Genomic DNA, 17,532 nt, shown 5'->3' on the forward strand with positions numbered 1-17,532 from the left:
CCAAGTTCTCAGCTCATTACATTTCTGCAGGGCTTTTCCTGAGTCAGCAACTCTGTGATCCTGTCTCAGACTATGGAAAGAGTCAGCCTGTTGGTGATGCCAACACCGTGGCAAGTGGAGGCATCTGGCTGCAGCATCAGCGAAGAGTCCCAACCGTGATTAAGACAGCAACATAGCCACAGCCATACTACCTCTAAAGGCACTGTTTAGAGGACTAAAGCACTTAAAGAACCAGTACTTGTTGTTGTATGCTATTGCTATTCACTACAAGCAGCGTTCATCTCACCTAAGTCTAGTCAAGCAGAAAAGTAAAAATTTAGGCTAGCCTAGGTGTCTGGATTCCCACTGTCATCATTTCTAGAGGCTAGTTCAACCTATTCTGAGAAAGTACATGGACTGGATGGCTGTGGCATATGCCTCCGCTGACTTTACAGGCAGCCTAGATGCCCAGCTTGGGCTCATCTATATGTTTTGGGCTGCGGAAGTTACGTGAGTTCATTTGTATTTTACACACCACACTGGACACATCAAAACCAGGCCCTGGACAATACAGATGGGGTGCAGAGCTGCCTGCTAACGAACAACCTCAACAGCACAAAATACGTGATGACTCTAGGAGAGAGAAAAGCCACAAATGAGAAAGAATTGACACAGAAAGCCCTGTGCTATTTGGAGAGGGATGGATGGGGAAGAGGACGGACAAGGGGCACAGCTACGTCATGGCTGTCAAGAGATCCTCGAGCTGACGCCAGCCAAGCTCATTACAAATCTGGGGACTGGATGGCAGTGCCATTTCAACTGAACCAGACAGTCCTGGAGACTTGCACCAGGTCAAGAGGTGCAGAACGATGCTAAAATATCTTTATTGCCTCTAGGATCCAAGCTGGCAGCTTCCTACAGTGCGGCGCAGTGCTGGGTGGCAGAGATACACCAGCTCACCCAGAGCTGGCCTCTCAATTTTTAGTCTGTGTCACTGCAGGGCACAGAGCCGACCCATGACACGTTTTAATTGTAAAGTTCAAAACTGGAGGGAAAAGGACAGTGGTATCTCCCTGAGTGATCAGAAACCATTAAAGACTTTGCATAAGGGGAGGAAAAAAAAAAAAAGACCTGAAAGAGATGGCAACTTGCCACTGGGTTACTCGTGGGCAGTAATAACAAGTAGACCCACAGGGATAAAACAGCAGCCGCAGGATGAAATCTTGTCCCACAAAGACTCTGCTTTCCTCATATGAAAGCCTCAGGAGTCTGCCCCTCTTCTACACTGTGCAGCTTGTAGGCATATTTTCATTTCAATAAGGTATCATGGAAATGAACTGGAAATTAGCCAGTCTCATTCTTTCTTCTCAGCTCTCCCCGTTTCACAGTACAATGAACTGTGCAAATTCCCGAGGCAGAGAACTCTTCTACTTGTTTTTTGCTCCCTGGCAGTTATAAGCCTCTTGATTAGCTGCTGGCCACAGGCGCACCGCGGCTCCCGGAGGGCAGCTCCCTCAGCCACCCTTTGGGAGCACACACCCTGAAGGATGAAGCCTGCCTTGCCTTCAGAAATCAGGGTCATCCTGGTGTGTCGAGACAAAAGCTCCTGATGCAATTTTTATGAGTGACTATGAATCCTGGGATTCGAGCCCACAAGTGCAGGGTGGTGCGGCTGAATACTGACAATGAGATGATACACAGCTTTGGCCTTAAGTGAGATTTATGGCTAGGGCTGTTCATGATGCAAAGAGTTTATCACTGTCAAAAGAAAGAGAGAAAACAGGCTCTGTCCATTTTAAACAGTTTAATTGTAGAGGTTGTTCTCTGTTGAACGGAGGTAAAGACATGGGACGTTCAAAATTTTCTTTCCTGGGTGCTCAAAACATCTCTGTTTAGACTGCGAAGTTTTCAGTCTACAAGTCTGAAAAACTCAGCAGTGTGTATATATGATATACCTATGTGATATAAATATACAAATAAATGTATACTTGTATCACATGAGAACATTCAGATAAAGACATCCTAGATGCTCCAGATGCCTTTGATTTAACATAACATCTTGCATAAAAATGATGCTCCAGCATAGGTGTGATGCATCACAAATGAAAAGTTTGTCTTAATCCCTCAGCAGCGATCTCCCAGACAACACAATTCAGTTTTCATTAATATAGTCGGACATCAACTTAATCTTGCAGAGAGGGACACATTAAATATGCTTTTTCTTTGGAAAAAAGTCTAAGAGATAACAGACTTTTTGACATGCAATGAATGCTATTTACCCACACAAGTTGACTTGTTGCTCAGTTCAAGTATAATTTAATGGGAAAATTCCTCAATTTTTAGATAATGGTTTTGAAGGAAAATGCATTCAAGCCAGTTTGAATGTAAATGTTTTCTGTGTGAAAAAATGTACAGGTATGGTGAAATGAAGTATGCACAACTTTCCTATCTGTAGAGGAATGAGTACAGATGGATTTAATCTTAGTACTAGTCCTTTCACCTTGACACATCATTTATGCCATCTCTATAATAAAACCCAGGAAATCTGGGTAAAGTCCTACTAACAAGGAAACGCTAGCATTACTTTCCTTACATTCCATGACCGGTGGCATAGAAAAGAAACGTTTTCCTTTAAAATATGATTTGCATCAGTTTCCTTTTGCACAAATCAGCTAAGCGCCATAAGTGAGAAACAACTTGTATTTTATTTTAACCAGATTCATAACCCTTGAATAAATTACTGCCTTGTAACAGTGTAAGAAGTCAATCTAATTCTGTGTCAGCCAGCTGCTCATACACAGACAGCTCCCTGTGCAAACACACCCCAGTGAAGTCGAAGGCTACTCGCAGCGTGAAATCCAGAAGTGCCATGGGCTGGCAGTTGAGCACCCTCGTGCTTCAGAGAAACAATAGTAAGAAATTGTTGAATTTCTCAAGGTGTGCGGTGAATAACAGCACACAGTGCTTCTTTTCTAGGGGGAATATGACAAGATTCACAGCTGTCTTGCCCCAGCAGAGAGATAATTGCTATAATTCATTAGAGAGGCTCATTTCCATTTTTCATTACTGGAACAAAACTTTATAAACTGTGTTGAAGGGAATGGGAGCTTTTATTTCCTGAGGCTACATATATAATCATTTTAATTCAAACAACCAGTTGAACCAGCCTATACTGGTCATTACATTTCCTGTCTTCTTCCTGTCATTTTGTAGTTTAATTTCTTCATCAACTTGCTCCTACTTTTACATGCTCTTTCAATTTCTCTGTCTTGAGGCATACAGCAAGTAAACTCATTGGCAGTGATCAGTTAGCGCAGTTTCTACAGGGTCCTTTTTAGAATAGCCTAGCCAACATCTAACATGGATCCTACATCATTTATGTTTCAGCTGTGCAAAGAGAATACTTTCACACTGGGAATGACTTTAAACTATGTCTTATTATAAGATAAGCCTATTTATTTTCCCCATGCCCTTGCCACATTTGCTGATCAAAGGCACTTATATCTAAACAAGTTTTGTTTCTTGCAGATGCTTTGCCTGTCTTATTTTATTCTACAGTACCACTGCTCGTGAAGCTGAATTTATAACTCAGCTACCGTATGCATAGCTGCAGCCTGTGATGGAAAAAGCAAAGGGTTAGAACTCCACTGCAGGTTCAAGAGGAAGGCAAAGCTGTGTCAAAAGAGATAAAAAAGAAAAAAAATATGAAGGAGACCAAAGGTTACACCATTAAAATCCATGAGAACTTTACCATTGTGACTATAACTGCTTTAAGATTTGGCTTACATTATGCAAGCAGAAAGCCAAAAGCTGTTCTGCAAACAGCAGAAATACAGAAGAACTGGAAAGCTGAAAAGCACCACAGCAATCAGTAGACTGTTCCCGGTCTGAACAATCCTTGTACAAGCTTGTCTCTAACTGGGAGTGGCATTCTCCAGGACCCTTGCCTGGACTATGCAGACCTACGGATGTGTTCCAACTTCTGCAGTGTTGTGCACCAAAACAAGGAGATAGATACTCAGCTATGATTTTTTTTTTTTTTTTTTAAAAACCTTCCACTTGTTCAGAACCATCCCAAAACTGGAGTATTTAACTTTACTGAATGTTTGAAATCTGTAAAATACAGCTGCAATTCTGCTTCAGCCTGGGATAGCAGACTAGGTCAGAAGCTTACTGTACTTCATTTATTTGCTTATTTCTGTTTCTAGTCCTGACCAAAACCAGACAAAGAGGAAACAGGAATTATCTGCCTTATATCTCCTGCCTGCTTTTCAAAGGAAATATGGTATGATGGCCAAGGGGTGGTCAGAATCTGAATTCATTTCTGACTCAAGTTCTTGGTGCAAAAGCTATGTGTTTGTACAGTTCTTAGATTAATAGATCCTTCATCTTGTCAGGAGCCCTAAAAAGGATTGTATCCATAAAAATAAATAAGAAAAAAGTCCCATGATTTTTTCAACGCACAAAATGTTTGAATGCAATCAAGTGTGGGAGAAAAGGTAGAGTCACTTTTTATTTTATCTAAACTGTCTTACCCATCCTCCTTTTATGCTGACGTGCTTCTTGGGTGCGATTATTTTAAGAAGATATAATTTGACTCACATTATCCCACAGATGGCTTCCAGCCCTTTAAGAAATGTACTATGCAAGCCAAATCTCTGCGATGTTTACACTTCCTTTCAAGGTGTTTTTAGCAATTTTATCTCATTTTATTTTCCTACTCAGGAAAACCTGGCAAAATATCAAAAGAAAAATGTGCAGATGAGTGCTCTTCATGGAAACTAGATGGATGCTTAGTACCTTCCCAAGCCAGGCTAACCTTGGGCTTTCTGATTAGCTTGTTGAATTTCAAATTAATTTCATGCCTGTGGATCCTTTCAGGATTAGTATCTCTTCTGTTGAGGAGCAAAGTTAGCTCAAGCTGTCTTGTATGATGTACCCCAAAGGCTAAAAGCTGGTGATTATGTTGGCAAAAAGCACCTCTTGGCTTTCCTTCTGTACTCATAAGTGGGCTACCCAAGGTTCATGATTTTGCCCCCCCCCTCCCCTGCATCTGCCGTACAGAGCAGCAGCTGGCTCCCGTGGCGGCAGCTAGCATGGCGTGCTCTGCACCCGAAGCCACAGGGTATCTTCACCGGCCTGCAGCACTATGCTGCCATCCCTCATCATACAGGCCAGTAGGCCATACCGTCATGGCCTTTCATAACCAAAACCTGCAGGTAAATTAAAAACTGTACATACAGGAAAAAGTAAAAACTTTACTGCTTGCCCTCTTTGGCTGCTGGGGATAGAAGGAGACAAGAATGTACTTTGTGTTCGCAAGGCAAAGACCACAAGAGCTTTGACCATCCCTGAACCTGCATGTAAGCATACAGCCGGTTCCCAGAAATGAAATTCCTGGCCATCTCAAACCTCCCTGCCTGCGTATTCACAACACAGGGAAACCTGTTCAGGCCTCTCCGTAGGGTTCCCCTCCTCCCTGTGCTCCAGGACACCCTCAGTGGAAAATCCAGCACCTTTCTCTGCACCACCTTCTCGGTGGCTCTCATACTCCATGAAACAAGTTTTTTTTTTCCAGTCTAGCATGAATCCCCACATTGGCCCAGGAAAATCGTGTTGCCTTTCTCCTTCACAAATCACCCCTCAGCCATAGACAGGTACTGTAAAAGAAAGTGAGTGTAGGTTCCTGGAGGTTATAAATGATGGCATATGAAAGAGAATTAGGACAATTTGATTTTCCTATGCAAGGCTGACCTTGAGTAGAGAAGAAAAATTGCTTTGACTAAGCAAATACGATACGGCAGTCACTTAAGGAGTGGAGCAAACCATATGGAATATCAGAATCTAATTTAAATAAACATACTTTCTAAACCAGAAAAACATATAAATATTAGCAATAAAAATTGAAAACACTTTCCTTACTCTGCCTCATCTCCCCATTTTCCTCTGTAACTCCTTTATACCAACATATTACGCCTATGATTTCTGTCTGACAGACCTTTTCCCTATTTACCTCTAGCTGAACTTCAGTCTGACTTTTAACAGCTGCCTAAAGATCCATAGTTGGGATTCTTTGCTCCGTCTGGTTTCTGATAACAGGCAAAGCTCGATTAACTTATCCTGATAAGTTACTATGGCAACTTCCACCAGTGCAGCGAGAATGAAGCATTCGCAGGTATGTTCTTATCAGTGCACATTTCCCCTGACTGTGCAATATAATCCATTAAAATTAAATGGTGAATTGTGCAAATGAAGGCTGAGCCTTGGACTCCTCACTGGAAGTTTGTCATTAGCCTGGATTATTGTGTGAGTATTGCTTTCTTTGTTAGGAAACACTTCAGCTAGCCCACAGCCAGTAGAGTAAGGTCTCAAAACCAGCTAACATTGCATTCAGAAGTGCAATAAATCCTAAAGAGAACCTTAGTGTTGTTAATCCTGTTATTTATCACTATTAATAGTGAAAAACATTCTTGGCTGGTTTAGGGCATGGCTGCCTGAACAAATGCAAAGCAAATTGTATTTTCTAAGTGTCAGACACTCTTCAAAAGGGGAAAAAAATATATAGATGTGGATCTAAACTCAGCTGTGTGGTCAACATGCAGCAGCTAAGCCCTTCCTGAAAGCCCAGTAAGTTCACTTGCATTTGCTGGAGAGCAGCCCAGTAAGTTCACTTGCATTTGCTGGAGAGCTTCCAGAGTGCATGTGGGCAGCTGTCAGGATGCAGAGTTCAGCAACTTGCTCGTGTCCTTAGCATCCCCTGAGTACCAGCAGAATGCATATCCCAGAGTGAGAGGGCAGCCTTGGTCATTTGGTCCAGGAGGCCAGAGTTAAATCTTTAGGTGGCTGTAAGACACGGAAATATCTTGGTCACATCTTCTTTCTTACAATGATGCCCTTTTAATCTCTGTTTTCTCTCTGATAAAGTGAATGGCTGAGAGAGGCAAGAGAGTGTTTTAGCATTGGGATGAGTGGCCTTGAAGTGATTATGGTGCCTTTGCCATGGGGGGACATTAAGGAACAAATGACATTGAAGAATATGTCCCTATATATCATTAACTATTTTCTAGATTTCTGAAAGAGTGTTTGCCAGCCGTGTTATTTCACATTTTAGCACAGAAATAAATCAGCATTACAACCTGTGGGAAATAGGATTTTTTAAAAGTGCTTCCACAACTAGCTTGAGAATTCCAGGGGTTTTGTCCCAGGACATTACCAAGTCAATTTGCAGCTGCTCACATTCCTGAGTGAGCTGCTGCACATTTCACAGGCAGTATTTTTTCTCCAATCAATCCCTCTCCTATCTGTCTATATCCAGCTGATTTAATGATAAAAGAGATTTTTAAGGGACTTTTAGTTTTGCCATCAAGCAAGAGGTGACTTGATGAAAAGTGTGATGAGGCTGGGCCTCTCTCTGCAGGCAGAGAGGAGCTGAGTTCACCATTTTCCTTCTAAAACCAAAGGTCTTTACCTGGTTGAACTCTAGCTGGCCTGGGAGTACGGAGCTGGGTGGGATTGAGACAGGAGCTGTCCTCTTTTCTTTCCCAACAATGTGGGCATTATAATCTGGGAGAGATGGGTTGCAGATAAAAACAGCCATGGTTTTCCAGTCCCATCACTAGCGAAAGTGCTCTGTCCCTCACAAAGAGGAGGGTATTCACAGTCTCCAGGAGTCCTGTACCCTGGACAGCATTGCTTCTCTGCTACTCTGCACTTGGAGGTGTAATCTGAACTGAGCTGTCTGACCAGAAGTGACAAGTGGAAGACTATGTCAACTTTCTCCTCTTTCCCTTTTGGGGCAAACTGAGATTACCAATTCAGATTTGCTAACTTGGAAATGGTGAAGATCATGCTTTACTGAAACAGCTGATTAATTTTCTGGATCACCCCATTCCCATAGCACAAATGGATGGTTAGAAAAATCATACAGAGACAATAAGCCATGAACGGGAACCCTGCATCTTCTACTTCAGAAGAAAAGAATACCTGAAAGGAAGATCTCATTAGATGTTCAAGACAGGAACATATTTTTAATACGTCTTCAATGCCTAGCACAGGGTGACCCCTTGTTGCCAAAACAAATGAAGCAGAAATACCGTCAACGTCTATGATAGTAATTTCACAGTCTATCTGGGTTTGTAGACCGTGAGCTCTACAAGACAGAGTCTGAGAATGAAATTCATCTCACAGGACATCAGCGTCCACGTCCAAGCTATGAACTCTTCTTCTGCAGTCAATGGTGAGAAACAGGAGCTGAAGGGTGCAAGTGTGTCTTAATCCAACAGAGATTTTTAAAGTAGCTCTGATCAACTGTGCCCTGAAAGTGCCTACTTCTCTCAGCTGACAATACATTATTTGGCTAGCTCTAGGGTTAGATACCTCCATTTGGTCAACTGGATTTCATCTGAATGAAAGAATAACAGTTGAAAGGATTTTTATATACATATTATTTCTAAGATTATAAATGTTTTCTGATTTTTAAGGCCATTAACATTCATTGTGAGATCATGGAAAAAGGAAGTTTCTTTCAGGTTCATTTATTATGCAGTGATTTTTTTTCCATAAGTGCTGTTTTTTTCAGTAGAAGAAATGCATTTCTCAAATTTCTTTTATTTCTGCGTATATATCACACTTCTAATATATGAGCACTGTAGGTACATTATATTAAAAAAGGTAATGCACTTCAAGCAATTAGCTTTTTACTTTACTCACTGTAGCAGTTAACTTAGGTAACACAGTTATTATTATTATGTACTGGAAATTTTTATGGTCTTGAATATTTAAGGAGAAAAACAACTTTCATTCCAGTTTGTTTTTATTTGGGTTCCTGTATAGTATTTATGCTGTCCAAATATATAATAGGAAAGCAAAATTCCCAGCACTTTAAAGTGAAGACAATTATCCTAGGGACTGTTAAGAGCTGGTTGTGTATCAGCAATGTGGTTTGTTCCCATATAAATGAATAGCAATGTTCATAAGGCTCTGGCAGTGAGTGAGTCTTGCCTCAATTTAAAAGCTCTCAGTGTGGGTGTTGACATGTGAGCTGGGTGTCAAAGCCCCACCACAGACAGTGGACACTTGGAGTTGCCTGCACACAGGTATCCACTGTCTTTGGAGGCTTTCCCTCTCTTCCACATGCAAGTACAGGTCTCCAGTAGGTACCCGAGACCATCATGTGAAGGCCCTAGATGCCTCTCTCTGGAGAACCTATGACCTCTTAGTCAGTGGAGTCTAGGGAGTTATTCAGGTGGCCAGCTGCCTCATTTTGGTCTAATTAAGGATTTTATGAGTAGCTCCTAGTTCCCTCATTCAATACTGAAATAAATGAGTCTAATGCCATTTTGGAGTCCTCTGGAGCATCCAGAAGATTGAAGAACTCCTATAAGGCCCTTATCACATCTGTTAGCTCCTTGCAGATGCCTACATAGTTCAGGGCATCTCAGCATGAGGCACTTGTGCTTCAGCAAGTGAATTCATGTTATTGATCACCTTCACTAGCTCTCCACTGCTACCATGGGAGGTTAACAAACCCAGCTCCATATAGCACCTGCTTTATAGACATTGAATAAGGCACAGTGAATTCCATTTCTTATGTACCAGAAATGACATGTATCGTAGAATCATAGAATCATAGAATGGTTTAGGTTGGAAGGGACCTCAAAGACCATCTAGTTCCAACACCCCTGCCATGAGCAGGGACACCCTCCACTAGACCACGTTGCCCAAAGCCCCATCCAACCTGGTGAACACTTCCAGGGAGGGGGCATCCACAGCTTCTCTGGGCAACCTGTTCCAGTGCCTCACCACCCTCACAGTAAAGAATTTCTTTCTAACATCTAATCTAAATCGACCCTCCTTCAGCTTAAACCCATTACCCCTTGTCCTGTCACTGCGCTCCCTGATAAACAGTCCCTCACCAGCTTTCCTGTAGGCCCCTTCAGGTACTGGTAAGCCACAATTAGATCTCCCCGAGCCTTCTTTTCTGAGGCTGAACAACCCCAACTCACTCAGCCTGTCCTCATAGGAGAGGTGCTCCAGCCCTCTGATCAGCTTCGTGGCCCTCCTCTGGACTCTCTCCAACAGCTCCATGTCTCTCCTGTACTGGGGCCCCCAGAGCTGGACGCAGTACTCCAGGTGGGGTCTCACCAGAGCGGAGTAGAGGGGCAGGATCGCCTCCCTTGACCTGCTGGTCACGCTTCTTTTAATGCAGCTTTTGACTGTGTGTACATGATGTAAATTCAGTGCAGAAGAAGCAAAACCCAAGAAAACCAACAAAGACATGTACATGATGGTCATTTATGATTGCTGCCACCAGATTGCAAAGTCATCAGAACATGGTAAATTTGTGACCATCTACTCAGTCCTCAGTGAGTATACCAAAGTCCTAAAGTCTAATAGCCTCAGTCATGTTCATGTCAGTAGGATTATTTGTGGAGAAGTCAGGTATTGACTGCTCAGCAGGGGTTAATCTAACTCAGCTCTAGCCCTCTGTAAGCTAAATATCTTGTCAAGCTTAAAGTTCTTCACAGCTGACAGAGAAACATTGGAACTTCCAGGGAGCTATTAATACAATCTCTGGCAGATGTCCACAATAGACTTGGAATTATGCTCCGAAAATGTGTTTTCTTAACGAGCTGTGGAGGGAGTCCATACTTCTAAATCCTAATCCTGTAGCCGGAGTTCTCTATTACTGTGTACCTCTGTACACACCAGTGTCCAGAGTGGGATCTGTTGAAGTATCTTGCAAGTATTCTCCTACTTTCCATGGTGACTGAGTACCTGGAGTGGTAATATGGAGGCTATGCATTTTGCCCTGTGATGCTGTTAGGCCCTACACCCAGACTGAGGATCCAAAAAATGCTGCTGGGTCTCCTAACAGATGCACAACCTTAGACTACTCCTTAGTTGGTGATGGATAAAATTAGATATGCTGAATCTTTTCCTTCCCCTTCCCCAGTGTTATTGAAGGTTTTGGGTTTCCCATCAATAAGTATCTGTAACTAGTCACTTAAGCTTTGCTGTTTACAGGCAGCTGCTTCATAGGAGGTTGATGGTTGGACTTGATGATCTTAATGGTCTCTTCCAACCAAAATGATTCTATGATTCTATGATTCTATCCTGTATTGCTGTCCCAACAAACTAGACTGATACATTGATATGATTGGGGGAATGGGAGATAAAAGCAGGAGAAAAATATAGGAAATCTTTCCTAATGTAAAATATTTGGGTTTGACTAAAGAAAGTTCACAAAGGGGTCACTATCTGTATGAAGGGAAACCTTTTTAGTCCTTGTATTTTACCTCCCCTCTAACCACTAGTAATACACATAAAAGTCCATAAAGTGTCAATTTCTGTCTATTACAACCAAAGAAAAATGTATGAGATATTTGGCTTGGGAAATCAGTTTTCAGTCTGCTGTAACCTGCTATTTGTTATAAGTGGAGTCCGGCATTGCACACTCCTGTTATGAGTCCACAATATATCTCTGTGCTGCAGTCTAGCAAAATAAAAATAGCTGCAAAAGGCAGGAAAGAACTAATTGCCAGTAAAGTATAACACATATTTTTCTTTGGAGAGTGAGAATCACTATTTGCAATGAATTCAGACATTATCAAAGCTTTAATTTCTCTGTTGGCATCTACACTTGTGCACAACTAACTTTGATGATGAAAAGACATTTTATGGTCTGTAGTCGCTTGCACAAAAGGATCCTCTAATTCTCTAGTGGTAAATGAACTGGCGATATATTACAAAATCCATTTTTTAATGGAAACTTAGAACTCGTTGGTTGTACTCATATTAACAATGCAAGAATTCATCACAGTGTAACACCTTTCAGGCAGGTAGTCAGTCATCGTTGTTACTGTCGTGTTACTTGGAAGCATCTAAATGAACGTGGTTTATGCACTGCAAGTGGGAACACAAGCCCTGCTACCAATTTTTAAACCATATTTTTTCTTTTAATATCATGTCAAAATGCTAAAGTGCAGAGGATGTTTATATAGTCAGTATCTTTCTTTAGCATTAACAGGAACATTAAGAATTCAGTTCTCCTTCTGCACAGATTCATGCACAGGCACGTGAAAAGAAATGTGATCTATCTTTTGGCTGAAAGAACAGTGTTGATGTATTTCCTGCTTAGATTCATCTTCCAGAGGCTGATAATACAAACTTTCTGTATATTGGACACCCCCCCCTCCCCCCCCAGTCTTTATTCAGCAGAGGCTGAAATATCAAATGGAAAGAAGAGGATTTTAATCCAGATTTACAAGGGAGAATTGCCATTGAATAAAAATTGTGCAGCCTCCAGAATGAATGTTTTTGTTGGAGACTAGTCATCCATTCTAGGTACCTGAAGATGCAGACAAAGAGTATGATTAGAAGCATGATTAGAATTATCTAAAAATGTATTTTATAGACCAAAATCTCCTTTATGCACATTCATAGAGCCTAACTCCAAAGCCCAGCGTTATGGTTACATTTAGATGTCTACAAATTGGATGTCTGAGCTAATCATCCGGATTCTTTTCATACTCAGTGGGGAGAAATGGGTAATCCAGAGGGTAATTCAGATTCTTGTCATCTCCAAATGATTATCTTATGCAAGGTATATGTACCAAATTCTCTCCATCAATTAATAAAGGAATGAGGTGATAGGTCAGACTTTGATAGCAACATTAGAAACATGAAAAGCTGGGGTAAATAAATCCCACTTCATCTTAGTCTGGTTTGATATGGCACAGATGTGCAAACTTTAACCTACATATCCTGCTTTTCTTTACCCTAATAGCCAAGCTCAGGAATCACATAATGCTTCAATGTACAACAGCTGAAGACCCATGACTACGCCATTCCTTCATCTTACTATGTGCAGACAAATCTAGTAATCAGGAGTGGATTCTGCCTACACATTTTGTATTCCCCATCTCTGTAACAGGGGTATGTAACACTGTTCATACCCCTAAGACGTTCCTGGAAATGAGCTGATGGCTCTCAGTGGGTTTTCACACCCATCAGGTAAAGGAAGTTCAACCAGTACTAACAAGTCCATTTTTAGAAGATGTTCAAGCAGGCACCATGTTCAATGAGACAGGTGACACATTGCTATTCAGGCAAGGCAGACACTGCACGGTAATCTAGACCGTGCATCTTTTTTGACAACTAATTAAGTAGAGAGCAGTCTTTCTTGCTACTGTTGGAAACGGTCTTTCCTTGCCTAAACCAAGCAGGGTCCAAACATCAAGTAGACCCATTCAACCTGAAGACAGAGGCAACCACTGTAATAAAGCTCGCTCTTAGTAACGGCCTCACGCGCATTAGGAATGCAATGCATCAGCTACAGCAGCACGCAGAACCATTCAGCTGGGTTATGGAATAAAATCGCTGTTTTTAAAAACAGGACTCTGGCAGGTCTCCCAGGAGGGTTCTGACAGCCACCATCATTCATCTGCCTTTGCCACCTGAAACTGGTATTAACCATGAGGGAAAAAGTGTTCGCACAGACTTAAACTTACTTAGATATTGCTGTGACACAGAAACTGAGAATAAACAAAACCTGACACTAAGCAAACACCTATTTTTGGAGAACCAAGCATATCCTAAATCTGACACCAAATGACCACGACAAATGTTGTAAAATATATTTATTCGTTGTGCGTATTATATCCAGACAGCTAATATGAAACAGGACTCTGTTTAAACACACAAAACCTAAAAGTGGAGGAGCTGTACAGCTGATGTTTCACAGGAGTTATCTGCTGATTAACATCACACAGGGTGAAATGGCACATCCAACAGCGCAGCATCTAAGGGTTGAGGGGGGAGTAGCCTATGGGAAGTCAGTGGGCTTCTAAAACACCTGCATGAGCCTGTCATCTTCACTCTTAAGAGTGTGACCAATACCTCCTGAGCTATGAAGTCTTTTTGAGGCTCATTGTTTGTATCTTTCCTTATGGCCTCTGTATGCAGAAGGTGTTTTAAAAATTCATCTTGGTATTTTAAAACCTCTGAGATTTATACCTACTGGATTTTATTCTAGGGCCTCTTGAGAAATAAAATGTTGAGAATAAACATCCTATCTCAGGAAAATTGTGCTATCACTGCATATATTTAACACTTCTAGACTCTGGACTAAATGGATTCTAACAAAACTGAAACATAAACTCCACTTTCAGGAGTGCCCCGGAGGATTCCCTGGGCAATTCAGATCAATGTCTTCACAGTATACTGTCCTGTTAATTATAGTCTTTTATAGCTAAAATGCAAAGCAGATTAATTTTATTTTTTTTAAATCATATTTTCTACTTCATGTAGTTTTGGAGCACTGGGAAGGAATTGTTCATGACAGATTTGTTAGGTTACTTATGCATTTTTTTATTGTAACCAAAATCATTACACAATGGAATAAAAAAAATTTTAAAATACGACTGAATGAATGCTTAAAATACATCTCATTTTATTCTTAAAAATAATGTTTCAGGGTCTTTTGCTCATGGAAATTGAGAATTTATTTACTTTTATTTTAAGGAATGCAGGAGGGAAGATAAAAGCACATTTTCCTACAAAGTGTGACACAATATATTCCCCTCCCCAGGGTAAAGAGCATGAAAGGTTTTCTTTTTCAGACTGGGTGCATGTTCATCCATTTATCTATGCAGCCACTATACTGTACTTGAATGTAAATCACTTGCAAAACGCCACGGCCAATTTCTCAGTTGCCTATCTCCATAGTATGCATGTGCATTATGTATTATATGGTTAATAGTGCATCAGCTCCCTTGTGGAAAATCAAGAAAGCTTCCCTGTCCTCCTGAAAGAAAATGTGGAATTATTTTATCCACGTCCAGCCAGGTCAGGCTGCAGTATGTTCTCGGGAGAAATTCCAGCTGAATTAAGGCAGCACTGTGCTGGATGGGGTGGATACAGACGTACTCGAGGCAGCTCAAACGCAGGAGGTAGTACAGCTATATCAGCATGGTGCTCTCTGTAGACTAATTAGTCCTGCTAAGAAGCAGGATATAATAGTTCAAGCTTCTTGCTTTGAGGTACTTCACAAGCGAGATGATGCACATCTGCGAGGTGCTCTGTTCCTGCCTTCCCCTTGGGCTGCGCTTGAACCCTGCCGAGGAGGACTTCTGTCTGAAACCCAGGGACCTCTAACATTCACAGCACTTATGAAGCTGGAAAGCACAAGGGAATCTACTTCATCAGGCTCCCACAGGGAAGCTCAGTGGTTTGCCCAAGATCGAACAGCAAGAGAGGGGCAATCCTAGGGAGAGAGCCCAGGGAGGCCTGGGAATTTGTTCCCATTTCTCCAGTGCTATCTCAAGGCTGAATGGCACTGTGCATTGCTGCGAATGCATATGTGGGGTCTGACACCATGGGGATGCTTACACTAGCTTTTAGCTCACTGAGGGAATACTTACGTTCCTTTCTGAGGGTGAGACATCATAGAATGGGTTGGAAGGAACCTCAAAGATCATCTAGTTCCAACACCCCTGCCATGGGCAGGGGCACCCTCCACTAGACCACGTTGCCCAAAGCCCCATCCAACCTGGCCTTGAACACTTCCAGGGATGGGGCATCCACAGCATCTCTGGGCAACCTGTTCCAGTACCTCACCACCCTCACAGTAAAGAATTTCTTTCTAACATCTAATCTAAATCGACCCTCCTTCAGCTTAAACCCATTACCCCTTGTCCTGTCACTACACTCCCTGATAAACAGTCCCTCTCCATCTTTTCTGTAGGACCCTTTAGGTACTGGAAGGCCGCAATTAGATCTCCCCGGAGCCTTCTTTTCTGAGGCTGAACAACCCCAACTCTCTCAGCCTTTCCTCATCCTTGAAGCGGGAGAAAAATACTGGAAAGAACCAGCAGCTCTGGGCACTGGGCAGGATTAAATCAGCCAGAATGCAAAACTACAGAAAGAACTGCTAGCATTTTAGCCTACAAGACACACACAAAATAAAGATGGTGAAGATGAAACTTAAAGAAGTGTTTTGCCCAGCATTGTACAAAGACAAATGGGAATGAAGGTGAAGAATAAGAATACCAGAGCTTACACCATGTTGCATTGTCCTCCAGATAGTCCTCTGGGAAGCAAGAGGGAAACAGATTCAGGGAACAGAAAAACAAAACAAAACAAAACAAAATAAACCACAGGTTATACCAAACAGGCAACCACAGAAAAGATAACGAGTCTTTATAAGCAGTTGATTTTAAATGAGAAATCTTAGACCATGCTCTACAGAAGCAGCTGAGCTCAGTGGTTAAAATTATTTAGTTTCTGACAGTATTTATCTTACTGAACTTCAGGTGTAATTGCTAGATGCCTCGCCTAAGGTTGTTACTTTTTGGCACTTTAGTAGAGGGATAGGGAATGATTCCTCTGAGCTGTTTAAACGTATACTTTAGGATAAGATGAATCATGCTTTAGAAATATTTGATCTCAATTCAGTTGGCAAAACCTATGTTTAGACAACTGAATGAAAACCTTTATTTCTCTCTGTTAAAAGTAAAAACTACGCTCATCTAGACTGCAAATCTAGATAGGTGGTTATAGGTATCTACACTATGGATGTCTATATTGAATCCGAAAATTCCTTATTTTTGCTTCTGTTACAGTCAGCACAGAAATAGGATGGAATCCAGTTACCTAAATATGGACACAGAAAGTGAATTTAGTAGCTCTGAGGTATTCCATCTTGCTCCAGCCAGGTCTCCTGTAACTTTGCTTTCACATTTGGACATCTTGAAGAGCATAGGGATCTCAAATAGCATTATGTTTATGTAGCTGAATTCCACCCAGAGGGACCTGCAGAGAAAATCTGGGGCTCAGTTCAGTTCTCCCACTTGGATGCCACATAGTAGGCATCCTCTAGGGTGTCCTACCCAGCCTTCAACTGCCAGTCCAGGAGGGCATGGGCATCCCAAAGGGTTGTCCTATCTGCCAGCTCAATTAGATGCCTTAGATACTCCGAGTTATCTCAGTGCTGCATATCTACATGGGTAGATATGTCTCCACTGAGCCTTTCATTTCCCAGTCTGTGAGAGGTGTCTGTGACAGGGTGAATCACTCTCCGAAGACGTGTGTCTCTCTCCATTGACTTCAGAAAGAGCCTGACATTTAGGCTCTGTGCTGTGAAGACATGATTGAATAGCCTGAGCATAGGTATCTTTAATTGCTTGAGATGCTGCAGTGTATTCTACACGGCTCCCCACTGCTGCTCCAGGATTATATTCGTCTCCTCTAGTCCTGTGCCATGTCTGCCAGACCCATGTGTCAGATACTCTGGGGTGTCTCAGATGGTGCTTTACATCTGTGCTTAGACAACTCTCTCAAGCTCTGTGTAACTTCCTAAATACATCCGATGCATTTTAAACCAGCTATACCACTGCTTTTGGGAGATATTTACTTTTTTTTTCACATTTCTCACAATTTATTTTGATCTATTTCTTGTTTATTAAGCCTTACGGGTTATAGATATGACAATAACACAGGGAAACTGCTCTTCCTCTGGGAATGTAATAGCTGGATTAATCACACAAGTTCAGG

General features: G+C 41.8%; 1 protein-coding gene across 2 annotated transcripts in view; it reads right to left on the bottom strand.

Annotated features, from left to right (window-relative positions):
• Window positions 1–17,532, bottom strand: part of GPC6 (glypican 6) — a 796,186-nt gene that overhangs the window by 43,388 nt on the left and 735,266 nt on the right. The window contains exon 7 of one of the 2 annotated variants that reach the window (XM_054813008.1): window positions 16,040–16,069. The exons of the other annotated variant lie outside the window; for it this stretch is intronic. Within the exon in view, the coding sequence (XP_054668983.1) occupies window positions 16,040–16,069 (30 nt within the window). The remainder of the gene's footprint in view (window positions 1–16,039; window positions 16,070–17,532) is intronic. 2 annotated transcript variants of the gene reach the window in all.

Source organism: Grus americana, chromosome 1, assembly GCF_028858705.1.
Source record: "Grus americana isolate bGruAme1 chromosome 1, bGruAme1.mat, whole genome shotgun sequence".
NCBI lineage: Eukaryota > Metazoa > Chordata > Aves > Gruiformes > Gruidae > Grus > Grus americana.